Source organism: Lemur catta, chromosome 1 (genome assembly GCF_020740605.2).
Source record: "Lemur catta isolate mLemCat1 chromosome 1, mLemCat1.pri, whole genome shotgun sequence".
Classification (NCBI taxonomy): Eukaryota; Metazoa; Chordata; class Mammalia; order Primates; family Lemuridae; genus Lemur; species Lemur catta.
In genome coordinates, this window is record NC_059128.1 from 97,347,109 (window position 1) to 97,361,107 (window position 13,999).

At 45.0% G+C, this 13,999-nt stretch overlaps 1 protein-coding gene across 3 annotated transcripts in view; it reads left to right on the plus strand.

Moving 5' to 3' along the window:
• Window positions 1-13,999, plus strand: part of IQCH (IQ motif containing H) — a 201,869-nt gene that overhangs the window by 162,662 nt on the left and 25,208 nt on the right. For all 3 annotated transcript variants that reach the window (XM_045541606.1, XM_045541600.1, XM_045541616.1), the window contains one exon: window positions 11,413-11,583. In XM_045541606.1, coding sequence (XP_045397562.1) covers window positions 11,413-11,583 — 171 coding nt within the window. The remainder of the gene's footprint in view (window positions 1-11,412; window positions 11,584-13,999) is intronic.

Sequence of the window (13,999 nt, forward strand, 5' to 3'; positions counted from 1 at the left end):
CTTTCTTGCTCATAGCACAAAACTTCCTACTTTTTGCCAAAACATTACTATGTAGCTTTTTAACTTAATTAAATATATAGGCAATTACTGACACCATCTGTCTTCATAGAAAAAGAACAAGGAGTGACACAAAAAACTGGGATTCTGAAGGGGATATTTAGCAAACACGATCTTCTAGTTGCACTATAATAATATTTATTTTTAGGAGCCCTTCTGTTATTTTAAATTATTTATGCTTCCTAGAAATAATGAATTTGAGCTATACTTAAAATGTGGTGGCTTTAGTATGATTTTTTTAAATGAAAATATCAGGTAATCCATTGCTTTTTCAGTAAAACAAAAACTTAAACATGTCGTTGAACATCTGTTACTAGTACAGTCTAACACAGCACTTAAAATCCTTTAAAATCCCTGAAAACCTTTATAAAGTTACATGAATCTTTTGCATAAATAGAACTGTTTTAACAATATGTATTCCTTTAAACATATATTTTGCTTTCTTAATCATAGGGTTCATTGTGTTCCCTATTGTTCCAAGCCCTTATAAATAAGTAAATGCAATGACTTCCCTTCTTGAAGGGGTCAGTCCTCCCGTCTCGTGCCACCACATTCCTGTGCCCTCTGGAGTCCCTTCCTTACTTACATCTGTTTTTTAACCTTTGTCTATTTCTCCACAAATGACTTAATATGTAAATGATATCAAACCAACCCATTGGAACTTGATCAGGCTAAGAGTTATGAACCAATACAAAACACAAGTCCAAATAAACTAACAAAATTCACCTCCCATAGGGAGAACATAGGCAGCCCATATAAAGAACATGGAGTTCCCCTAACATTGGCAGTTACCACCAAGGAGGACAACTGTGTTCCCAGCAGCTATTCCTAGAATGGAGGGAGCGTGTTTTGAATCCCATGTGGCAGTAACTAATTTCCCAATCTTCTGTAAATAGAAATGTGCAAAACAAGAGGACATTTTTTTTTTTTTGAGACAAAGTCTCACCGTCTCATCCAAGCAGAAGTGCCATGACGTCAGCCTAGCTCACAGCAACCTCACTCTCCTGGGCTCAAGCAATCCTCCTGCCTCAGCCTCCGGAGTAGCTGGGACTATAGGCATGCACCACCATGCCTGGCTAAGTTTTCTATTTTTAGTAGAGACGAGGTCTCACTCTTGCTTAGGCTGGTCTAGAACTCCTGACCTCACGCCATCCTTCCACCTTGGGCTCCCAGAGTGCTAGGATTACAGGTGTGAGCCACCGCACCAGCCTTGAGGACATTTCTAAAGAGGCTCAATATAAAGATACTTTTCAAAGAAATGACACTGTACAACTTCTAGTCATAGTAACGATTTATGGTATACCCAAGAATATGCTGTCCCAGATTTGGAGGGAAAGCATCAATGTATGTATTTTGTATTTTTTATTCACTTGTTAATGAAGGAAATGTGAAGGAAATAATTTCGCAATTATTTTCTACAAATTGCCTTGAAGATTCTGCCTAAATTGCGTAGTAGATACAGGTAGAGCTAAAACTAATTTACATTTACCTGCCATGACTCAAGAGCCTTCTAGTGTATTCCCCAGAGAGGAAGCTGTACATTAGGAAAGAGTGCATTGAATTTTAGAAGAGGAAAGAGGAGAAGGGGTGGGGAGAAGAAGGAAGGAGGAAAATACCCCGCTGAATGCTGTGTCTTACATTTGCTAGAGATTGACCCTAAGGACAAACGGTATGGGGGGTGGTGTCTGTCACTTAAAAGCAGCCTCTGGAGTAAGAGAGCCCTGACAGGTGAGCCAGCACTGAAGGACGCTTACTCGGTGAAACTCCAGAGTGACTTGATTCGGACTTTTCCCAGGGCCCCAGAGCTCCACCCATACGTTTCTGGAATGTGCCACAGGACTTTCATCGATCACGGGTAGGAACCGTGACTTTTTGCCCATACTGAAGGACAGTATTTCTTTGTCCTCACACAGCTCTTACATCATAGGCTCTCAAAGTGCTTCACAGACAAATGATGGGGAAGGTGAGGAAAAAGGTGTTAAGCAACTTGCCCGGAGTCCCACAGCCAATGACAGGCCTGCTGCGGCTCCAGAACTCTCTGGTAGAACTCTGCGGCTCCAGAATCTCTCGTGTTGTGACTGCCGGTGTCACTGGGCCCTCTCACGGCCTCCAGAGCACGTGTGTCCCTTGCCAGACTGAGAGAAATGGGCAGGTGTTTTATGCCCATACATGGCAAAGCTTTTTAAGGTTTAGACTTGAAGACTCCCTAGAATAAACTCAGAAAGCAACTTGGGAGGTGGTTTGTCACAGGCTCACATTCAGTTATTATGTACACACTCAGCTAGATGCAAGCAAGTGGTCATAGAAATTGCACAGGCGTCCATTCCAAAAGGAGTTTCCCGGAGACTGGGTTGTATGCATGTGTGTGTGTGTGTAACTGCTTTATTGAGATACCACATACCATAAAATTGACCCTTTTAAAGGTTACATTTCAGTGGTTTTCAGTGTATTCACAGAGTTGTACAACCATCACCATTATCTAATTTTGCATTTTCCTCACTGCAGAAAAGAAACACTGTACCCATTGGAAGTTACTCCCCACACCTCCTTCCCCTCAGCTACTGGAAACCATTTTCGGCCTCTGTTGGTTTCCCTATTCTAGACATTTCATGTAAATGGGATCGTACAGTACATGGTCTTTGGTGATTTGTTTCTTTGACTTAATGTTTTCAGGGTTCAGTCATGTCATAGCATGTGTCAGTCATGTCATAACATGTGTCAACATTTCCTTCTCATGGCTGAGTAACAGCCCATTGTATGGCTAGACCACACTTTGTTCATCTGTTCATGGGTGGATGGATATCTGGGTTGCTTCCACTTTTTGACTGTTATGGATAATGTTGCCATGAACATTCATATACATGTTTTTCATTTCTCCTGGTTCTACACCTAAGAGTAGAATTGATGAGTCATGTGGTCACTCAAAGCTTAACTTTTTGAAGAACTTCAAACTATTTTCCAAGGTGGCTGCACCATTTCACAACCTCACTAGCAATGGAGGAGCGTCCCAATTTCTCATATTTTTGCCAACACTTGTTATTGTCTTTTTATTTCAGCCATCCTTGTGGGCATGAAGTGGTATGTTTTGTCTGCATTTTCAAAGAAGATTTTTCACCTGTTTGTTATTTGATTGAACCATACAACAAAGGTTGATTGGGCACTACTTCTATCAGGGGTGCTGTGCTAGGTGTCGTGCAGGATGCAGATTGGAAAAAGAAAGGTCCCTGTTCTCGGTCTCACTCTCCTGTCTAGGAGCTTCCCAAATGTAAATGCACTTGCCTTGGATTTGGAATCAAGCGCTCTGAGCTCTGGTCTGCACTCTGCTCCTGAGCAGGTCTCTTCCCCTCATGGATCCTCATACCTAGGGTTTGAAGGGGCTGGACTAGACCAACTCCAAGGCTGTAGCTCAGACAGTCCATGGTTCTTGCCTACATATTCTGCAACCCACGTTGTTCTTTGTTAAAAAAAAAAAAAAAAAAAAAGTTCTGGTTGACCTGAACTGTCCAGGAAACGGGGAAGGAAAGACGAACTCTGCGGCCAGCTCGCTGCACTGATGGGGCCAATGCCATGTGCTTGTCCTTACCAAGAGAGGGCCTCGCTCTGCGTGCCAGTTCTCCCTGTCCACAAGGTCTGTGCCCAGAAATCCTCTGCAACGGGAGCTACAGAGCAAGAGCTCTTCCGCTTTGAAAATCCACACAGAAGCCTTTTGGAGATCATTCGCAGTGACGTTAAAGGAGCACTTCTCATTTAAGCAAATCATTCACCAGCCCTGACATCTATAGTATGAAAATTAAAGGAGAATAACTATATACAGTATGGGATTACTATATTGAATTGCCATGGAAGAAGCATATACAGTTACTAGTCCTAGAAACCTGTAATAGGTTATAAAAATTGGGTTTTCATGTTTATTGTAGAATAGTGCTTAATGTTAAAATAAGAAAGTGGCCTTCTAAAAATTCATAATAAAAAAGCAAGGAAATACTTAAAAAGAAATGAGCATGTAATTCTGTACCTTAAGAATATAAATTATAGGGCTGAGCACAGTGGCTCACACCTGTAATCCCAGCACTTTGGGAGGCCAAGGCAGGAGGATCACTTGAGGGAGGCCAGGAGTTTGAGACCAGCCTGAACAGCAGTTTATTGTTATTTTGTAGTTTTCTTTTCATATTTGGGAGCCAGTAACACTTATTTTCAGAATCCAGAAATTTTGAAGGCCTTTGAAAATTATGGAGGCCCTTGGCATGTTGGACTACCGACCCCGAATGCTAAGTGGCAAGGCCCAGACTGTTTGCAGCCTCTGACCCCGGCTCCAAAGACCCAATATGAGGCAGTGTCCAGGGGGCTGATACAGAGAAGGAAAGCTCTAGTTGCTCAAAGATAGCTTCATGAAGCTGTAATTTAAGCCATGCCCAAAAGGACAGATAGGATTAATAGAGACCGAGGAGAAGGCCTCTAAGATGAATACCAAGTGTCTCACCCGCTGACCGGGGTGACTGCCCTGTCCAGCGGCACCGACCCTCCTCCGTCAATTCTCCAAGAGACTGCTATCCCAGTCGCCGCCACTAGGTGGCAACATGCCCAGAGGCTGCCATCCCCTCTGCCTGTTGATTTTTTTAATGTAATACAAACTCTTACCAAATATCATAATCCCGTTAATAGTTTACTAATTGAAAATTATTTCAGTGCAATGTACCAACTCCTTTAAAATTAAGTACCAGGTATGTTGTTTACCACAATGGAGAGCTCAATGCTATCTGGCAATTCAGTGATCCAAATGGTTAAAGAAAAGAGGTGTCATTCAGTAACTGCCTAAGAAAGCACGTTCTCTTTATAATAGCTGGGATTCTGGACCACGGCTGTAAACAGCAACTGAAAATCAGTAAATGTGCTCCCCATCTTTGAGAGGCAGGCACGAATACTGACCTGAGAGCAAGTGACTTCTCAACGTTTGCTCTGACTCTGCTCTCGAAAGTCAAATGGGGCAGTGGTCAGGGGCCAACATGAATTCGTGTCTGTCAGGCCCCCGCAATAATAGTCTCATGCACTGTTGCATGTGGCCACTGGATCCTCACAACAGCCCTCGGGGACGGGACCCATCAGGCCTGTGTTAACAGACAAGGAAACAAGCCCAGAGAGGGGAAGAAAATTGGCTGAGACCACACAGGCAGCGGTGGCCAGGCCGGCTCCCAGCGAGGTCCTGGAACTCTGGTCTAGTGCACTTTCCATTCCCAGGAAGCCACCGCCTCTCTCTGCCACTGTCCTCTCCAATCTCATTACCCTCAAGGTGCTGTCACTTCTTTTCCCCCCGCCAAGCTGCCACTCTCCTTTTCAACTTATTTCATCTTGGTCTAAACATGGTGCGAAGCAGGGTGACCTGCTTCTGCCTGTGTCCCCTAGGGAAGTCCTCAGGTCCTGTAGACTTTACCTCTCTCCAGCCAAGGAGAGCCTTGAGCCCCGGGCCCAAAAGTGAGAGCAGAGCAAAGGATGCCTCCTGCCCAGGAACTGATTCTGTCTTGTCCCTGCAGCCCAGCCAAGCACGTGCTCCTGATTTCACAGCCGAGAAAGGAGAAAAGGTACCTGAGATTTCAGCCTGCCCTCTGGAGCATCGTTCAACAAAGGCATCGCAAACTTAACATGCCCAAACCTGAAAATAAAGTCTTCGGAATACAACCACTTCTCCCACCCCCTACTCTTACCATACTGGCCCAGTTACTGCCGTCTCCCACCCAGGTTACTGCACTGGCTTCCTAACTGGACTCCCAGTTTCCATCCTGGCCCCTCATGGTCTCTCCTCACTGCACTCAGAGTAACATAAGTCAGATCATGTCCTGCTCAACACCTCCAAGTGAATTCCCGGCCCCCATGGTTATTGGTAGGAAATGAGCCCTTGGCACTGTGCCTCGCCAAACCAGTGAGGACAGAATGAATCTTGGCCTTCCGGGGCTGCATTCCCCAGCGGCCACAGGTGCTGGGCAGATGTCCTGGCGTCCACAGGTCAGCCATAGCTGTGGGGACCCCCGGGTCTGACTGAGGCCTTGGTCTTGCTCTAGAAAGAACCAAGTGGTCCAATGGTAGATCTTCTGTTGGACTAGGGCTGTGAAGGGAGACATGAACGTGGGCAGGGAGGAGAATCACACATCCCTTAGCCAGATGGGCTGCCGAGGAGGACGGATCATGTGTCACAGTTTGCTCTGAAGGCCTGATGCCATCTTTGTTGGGGGTGAATTCTCAGGGCTGCATGTCTCAAAGGCTGTGTGTCTGTTTTTAAAAATTCCTCATGATGTGGGAAGTCTTCACAATTCCTGGTTAACCTTATAGATACGTCTTGGGGCCACAGGGGGGAGGTCCACCCAGACTGTTATCCCCAGTGAGGAGTTGAGGAAAGTGGCCCAGAGAGGTCCACTTGCTGTGGGTCACAGATATTTGTCTGAAACCCTGATACTGAAAGCTGGGGCCTTTAGCAAGTCATTTATCCTGTCTGGAATCTCTGGTTCTTCTCCTTACAAAAAGAAAAGGCCAAGAAGATGACAAGAAAACTATGGGATGAGTCTTCAAAACATCTGTGGATTCTTAAAGCTCTGAAATTCTGATTCTTCAATGAATGTTATTCGATCTATAAATCAGTCTCTCCATTGCATACCTGCCCTGATGCCCCTAAGAGAACACTGGCAAGAGGCAAGAGCAACTCTTTGCTGCAGAACTGTGTTTGCACTTGTAGACGGCCACATGATGTAGGGCCTGAGCACATCTGCCCACATGTGTGTGCTCAGCCACCCATTCATCCCGCCTGTCACCAGAAAGAGGTAGAAGCAGCAGGGGTGAACAGGCGGCCTCCATCTGCCTGGAACACCTCAGGCAAAAAGGGCTCAAGATCGGGCCTCTCTCCCACCCCTCCCCACCCAGAAGCATGTGATTACATTGTCAGCCCAAAGCTGTGGCACAGAACCTGGGAATGGAGCACTTCTGGGCAGGCTGGCCTCTGCCTGACCCCCTCCCTGCCCACTGGTTCTCACGTGCCCAGGCCTCCGGATGCAGCTGCAGTAGCGCTCATGGCCGTGGAGAGCTGGGACCTTGGCAGCCTTTCTCCCCCTCCCACCCCCAACTGGTCCTACCCCCTTGCTGAAGTTGCAGCGGACTTCTTTGCTACCAACCCAATAGAAATAGAATTCAAGCCCTACATAAACGCAAATCACATGTGTAACGTTTAATTTTCTAGTAGCCTCCTTTTTTTAAAGTTAAAAAATAGATAAAAATAATTTTAATGGTATCTTTTATTTAACTCAGCATAACCAAAATATTATTTCAGCATGTAGTCAGGATAAAATATTATTTATGAGATAGTTTGCATTCTTTTTTACATCCTCAGTGTTCAGAATCTGGTGTGTATGTTTGAGCCAGCCACGTTTCAAATGCTCGCTAGCCACGTGTGACTAGTGGCAACTGTATTAGATGGTGCAGATCTAGAATATACAGGAAAGTCTGTATATAACTGCAGTTATCATAATGCCACTAATACTAACATTGACTGTTAACATTTTGTTATATTCTCAGCTAGTCCTTTCTAAGTATATTATTTTTGCAAAGCTGAAGTCACATTGCTTATATAACTAACTCTCTGGGCTCCTCTTCCTGTATTGTTCATCTTCCCAAATCACGAAAAGTCATTCACAAACGCCATCTCTAATTCGAATACCAAACTGTCCCATCACTTGGATGTCATAATCTTTTTAACCAATGCCAAAATGTTGGACAGCTGCATTTTTTTCAATAATATAAGTAATCCTGAGATGACTATTTTTGTATTACTTGTGCACTTAAGGCCTTGCTGTAAATCTCTCTAGCATTCTCGCCATTTTTAAGAAATTATGTTTGAATATCATCACTCAGTCAAATAACTAGCAACAAGTGATTTCTGACTGGGAGCTGAGACTCCTCCGGTGTTCGGCATGCAGTTGTGACGCCTGGCTCTGCAACCTAGGGCAGGCCACTTGGCTTTCCATGCCGGAGTTGCTCCATTTATAAAGTAAACTGATTGAATTAGGCGATTTTTAGGGCTCTTTCCAGCCCTCACCTTCAGTGATGTTTTTCCCTAACCCACGAATCTAATCAATTAACCTGTCAAGCCAGTCATTATGTCATTATAAGCAAGTCATGTTAAAGCCACCACCTAAACATTTTAAAAGCCAGGCTCACTCACAGTGCCTTTGTACAGGCCACCGTCATCGCTCATCTAAATTGGGACGGGGGTACCCAGTGCTGAGAGAGAGTAGGTTTAAATTTAACAAATCAAGAATAGGACTAAATGAGAGATGTGTGAAAGCATCGGGCTGGCGCAGAGGAAGTGGTCAATGAATATTTGCTGCAGAGACTCACTTGGATCCCATTCCCTAAAAGTTGCAGAGTTCACAGTGAAATGTTGCAATTGCAAATGCGCCCCACTGCACCCCAGCCCCAGACATTGGATGCTTCAGAAAGACAAAGACTTGGCAGCTTCCCCTAAAGGGCTGACAGTCTAGAGGTGGAGGCAGGAACCCCTGTACACAAAACAAGCATGCCTCAGGCAGTGTCTTCAATGGAAAAACCAGATGGAGAACAGAACAATTATCCGAGCAAATCAGGCAAGCCTGCTGTTGAGGAAAAGGCTTAACAAAATTTGTCCTATTTCCTTTGTGAGCCCACGGGTTAGGGCAGCCTGGGAAAGCAAAAGTATTTTGGCTCCAGAAAGACTGTTCTATGCTCTGTGATCTTAGGCAAACCATGAGGCCTCTTTCTGATCTTACTATCCTCACCGGTAAAATGGAGATATAGTAATACCAACCTTGCCCAAACCTAACTACCCACTGGACTGAATTGTGTTGAACACAAGGATTACATAGGGTAAAACAGTTATTAAATGGGGTGATCTAATAGCTAACATGGACAAATGATGACGTGTCTCCTAAGAATCTACTCCTCTTAAAGGAAACGTCTGGTAATCACAAGTAGCGTTTGTATTGAACTTTACAGTGTATAAGGCAATTTAATGTGCATTTATTTTATTTTCAAAACCCTGTGTAGTAGGTATTGCCTTTGCTTCTTTGACACTTAAGGATACTGACATTGAGAGAGCTTAAGCAACTCCTTCAAGTTCACACTGTGAGGCTACATGTAGGCTCTTTAACTCCTTGCCCCTCACCCTTTCTCCTACACTGTGCTGCATTCCCATTAAAATCCTTTTCACCAAAGCCTTAATACTATTAACATAAATATTAATGATGTGTGTTATATATGTTTCCCTTTGATCAAGGACTCCAAAACATTAAAATAGAAGCTCTGAAACAAAATGCCTGACATGCAAGAACAGCAAGTTCACTTTCTCACATTAAGGGAAAGTAGCTGTCCCCATCTGATTTACATTTTATGCCATGCAGCAGGAAATATTTAAGTTGACAAATAGGATGTTTACAACTGCAACAGATACTTGGCAGTTAGTTTTTTAAGAATTGTTGCAAATGTGATTTATTTGCTATTATAAAAGAGCATTACTGTGCGAATATGACTCCTGAAATTAGCTTCAGTTTAGCAAGGGGCCTTGACAGTTTGACCTCTTAATATCCTTATAATGATGCCATTTACATTCAATGCTTACTCAAGTCACTCACTGCTAGTTCTGTTTGAGAAGAGTCCACTCTAGAGCAGATGTATTATGTATTTTAACACACAGAGTTGGAGAGTGGGGCACACGGAGGCCTTGTAAGAGGAAAAACTGTTTAATCAAGTCTTCATGAAAATGTGTTAGTTTCCAACTTCCTACAGTGAAAATGCATTACTGCTAATTGCAGCATATTCCATAAATACAATACTTCATGTTTTCTCCACAAGACATTTCCATGGCATGGATTATATTAAACAAGAACATGTTCTGATCCTCCACAACTTTAGCTTCTAATTTGACTGGAGAATTGGTACAGGGTAAGGATTGGCTGGGTCAGGATCACTGCCATCTCCTCCAGCAGGGAAAAGGAAGAGCCAGGCAGAATTGGATTCAAATCCCAGCACCACTACTTCCTAGCTCTGTGGACTTGGGTACCTCCCTGAACCTCTGTTTCTTCATCTGTGACATGGAACTGTTATTTTTTAGGTTATTGTAAAGATCTGAGATGTTTGTGAAGCACCTGGCACACTGTAGGTACTTGATACATGGGGGCCTAGTGTTTTTATCACTTGTTTGAAGCTCAAATGTCACCTTCATGATGCAGCCCTGACTTCACTAGGCAAACCCAGTCTGTCCTTTCTTTCTGTTTCAGTGGTACCTTGTTCATACTGACATCACATGCTATATCGCATATCACATTGCATTGTTTAATTGAATATGTATGTACCTGGTCTTCACTTCCTTGATGGCAGGACCTGCACCTATTTACTTTTAACTCTCCAGTGACTAAGACAATGATATTTCTTGAATATTGGACTGAGAGGGATTCTGGGCATGCTTCTGGATTCAGCATAGAGATAGGGGATGACATGGGCAATTAAGGTTGATCTGCCATAAGAGAGGGAAGAAGTAGCACATGACTTACTTTGTCATTGCCAGTTTAGCACATAGTAGATGCTCAGTAAATATCTGTCAGAGGAATTAATGGACATAACTCAGCTCTCTAGTAGTTGACATTAACTTATAACTACGATGTCTATTTTTCAAAGCATTTTAATTGCATCATAGTATTCTTCAAATAATCCTGTGATACAGCTAGGATAAGGTGTTATTACCTGTTGACAATTGAGAATACTGTGACACTGTAAGGTAGTAAAATAAGAATACCTTGCACTTTCATGATAAAATGATGGTAGAGCTAAGACTTACAGACCAGCCCTAAGTTTCCCTTAAGTTTCATATTAACATTCACGGAGAGGCTGTCACTGCTTTCTCTAAAATCGCAGCAAACTGCCCCTTACTCATATTTACTCATGTTTTTCCTCTTTCTGTTCCGCTTTAGTTCCCCACCCTCTGAAGCTTCTGTCTGGGCTCATTTTCTCAGTAGAAAACCTTGCACAACCTACCTTAGAAATGGCAGGCTCTGGGCAGAAACACCAAAGCCAACATGAGCTTTTGGGGACTCGGCATCTCCATTAGATTGTCTTGGCCAGGTATTTCTGTAACCTCCCACAAGAACCTTGAATCTTCCAACTAGAGTAAGACTCCACCCCTCCGTTGACTGATGTAGAAAGAGAAGGAAAAGCATCTACTCCGTTGAGCCACATGGTCACTGTTTTGTGTGGTCTCATGTGGTTTGGTTTGGCTCGGGGGAGCTGGGGGAGTTCTCTACCGTTTGCTGGTCTCACACTCACTTTTTTGGTTTCTGTTTTAATCAGGTGTGGGCAACGGGCCTTAACTTCGCCTATAGCGACCAGCTGGCCCTGACTCAACTCCTCTTATACCTGACCAACGGCCATCTGGACTGCAGTTTGGGCACCCTCGAAGTGCCCCGCTTTGTTCCAAAGAAAGGGAAGAAAACGAACTCTATTAAGTGTCTCTCAATGCCGGTAAGCAACAGATGCTTCCCGATTGTTCTCGGCGTTCAGCGGGGCTCTGTCTATGTGCCAGGCTCTTTGAGTAGAGAAGGAAGAAAGAGCTTCAGGCAAGTCACTGGACCTCTCTGAAATGGGTTCCAGGAATGTGAGTGCAATGGTCAGAGGAAAGGGGGCAGGGCATTCCAAAAAGAGAAGGCAGCGTGCAGACGTGTGACAGAGCGTGGGGTTCTCTTCTGTTCCCCTGGGCACGTGTGCGTCTGTACCCACTGCCTCCATTACCAGAACTTCTCTGCTTGCAGTCCTCAGGAGCCAGCTATCCAAAACTGCATTCATCATCTTTCTTCTTCCTGTCCTTCCTCTTGGTGGATCAGGCCAGAGGCTCCTAAGATACCCCCAAGCCCCACATCTATACAGCAACTAAGTCACGTTGAGTCTACCTGCTGAAACACCTCAATCTGACCCCTCGTCCCCCTCAACAAAGACCCCACCTTAGTTCTGGCACTCACCACCTGACAGTAGGATTATAATACCCTTCACCGAGCTTCCTGCCTCTCCCCTCAGCCTACACAGACACTGCAGTCAGGGTGGCAAGGGCACAAGCAGGTCTGAGCATGTTGCTCCCCTGCCTATGATTTTGAAAAGACTCCTGCAACCTTCAGGAAAACCCCACTTCTTGCTTGGTTGTGAGCCTCTCACGATCTGCCTCTTCCCACTGCCACAGCCCCCTTTCTCCTCACTAGCCCCATGGGGGGTGGCTGGGGCCAGGGTCCCAGGGCTGGAGGAGAGGTGTGCCAACCTCTGTACCCTGCGCAACAAAGTGCAGATCTCTGTGGGGACAGTGGGTGCCTGGTCCAGTGGGCTAAGTTGGTTGTAGGGTGAGAGAGCAAAGGTCAGGAGAACCAGATGGCCTTCAGTATAAGAGAGTTTGGGGACTTTCTGGCCACAACTGCTCCGACAGCTGCCAAACGGTTTCTTCTGCCTCCTCCTACAACAGTGGGCTTCACACCCTTTTCACAAATGAAGCTCCCCTTGAAATCCGAATATGTCACACAGTTGAAAGAGGAACTCCAGTGGCTCATAGGACCCCACACTGGTGTCCCAGAGATACTTTTTCAGAGCAGTGTCTCTTGCCTCTCTGCGGAACCCCTTTTGGGTCCAGGAGATGCCTCTGGATCTAAAGAGCCTTTGTTTGACTCTGCCCGGGGTATCCATGGTCACCCTAGAGGGAGGGTGCCTGGTGTCTTGGGGGGCTCCTCCTTCCCCTCGTTCTCATCCACCTGTCTAGTGAGGTGCTAGCAAGGACCTTGCTCACAGGCATCCTCTTGATCTTGTACCTGATTAAGAACAGAAGCAGAGTTGGACTGGGGAGAACAGACCTCTTTTAATGAGGTCCCAGGACTTTGCTGAGAATCTCCCAGGTCTGACCCCACCTATGGCCTCCATCCTCACCGAAGAGACCTGCGGGACCCTAAGTTCAAAGGCAGAAGGAGAGACAGCAGTCAGACTTCAGCCCTTCTGGCTAGGGAGCCTAACTCCATGCCATTTCTAAAAGGAGGCTGGAAGCTGAGGTGGTTTTCAACACAAGACTTCCAAAGACAATTTGCTGCATTTAAGTGTGTTGTTTCCGAAGGCTGTAAGCAGAAGTTGTACTTTGAATTAGAAGCACTCTCCCATTTTCCCATGTTGCTATAGGTTTCGTTCCTAGCTACAGGCTAGACAATATGGGAGTTCTCCTGTGATCAAGAGTCTTAAACAATTTTAGGAGCTGCACACACACAAAAGGGAGGCGTTATGATCTTCAATAAGGCAAATGTCTCTTCCGTCACTGAAGAAAAGCTATGCAGGTTTTCTGGTGGAGGGATAAACCGAAAGTGCTTTTGCTTTTAGAAAGATATGCATGGATGTTTCACCCTGGTGCCCGTGTGCTTGCATGTGCACACACTCCCGTGCACGTGTACACGCACAATAGCCTGTATTTTAAAAAGAAGCACGTACACAGGCACCACACAGTACAATTCCTAAGCAAACTGAGGGATCCTGAACAAGTGTGAACAGACTGTTAAGCCGTCAGGTTTATGATCAGTCAGGTGACAGCCCCCTTTGAAGACTGAAGAAACAAGAAACTCACAGAACCACAATGAGAATGAGAGCGCATCCGCACTAATACCTATGAAATGCTGCCAGTTTGGGCCTGTTCCTTTAATAACACGCTATACGAGGGAAAAGCAAAATCTTTTCTGGACTCTCAGAGGGGCTGTTGTCCGTATCAGAAACAGGTGGCAGACTTGTCACTTAGAGCCATTTAGACCAGGTCATTGGGCTTCTGATCCAGTGACCTCGCTAAAAAACCACTTAAAGGTATAAACAAGGTCTGAAAAATCCCAGATGTGCATGTTTTAGAAATGAGAAGGAATCACCTAACAATTTT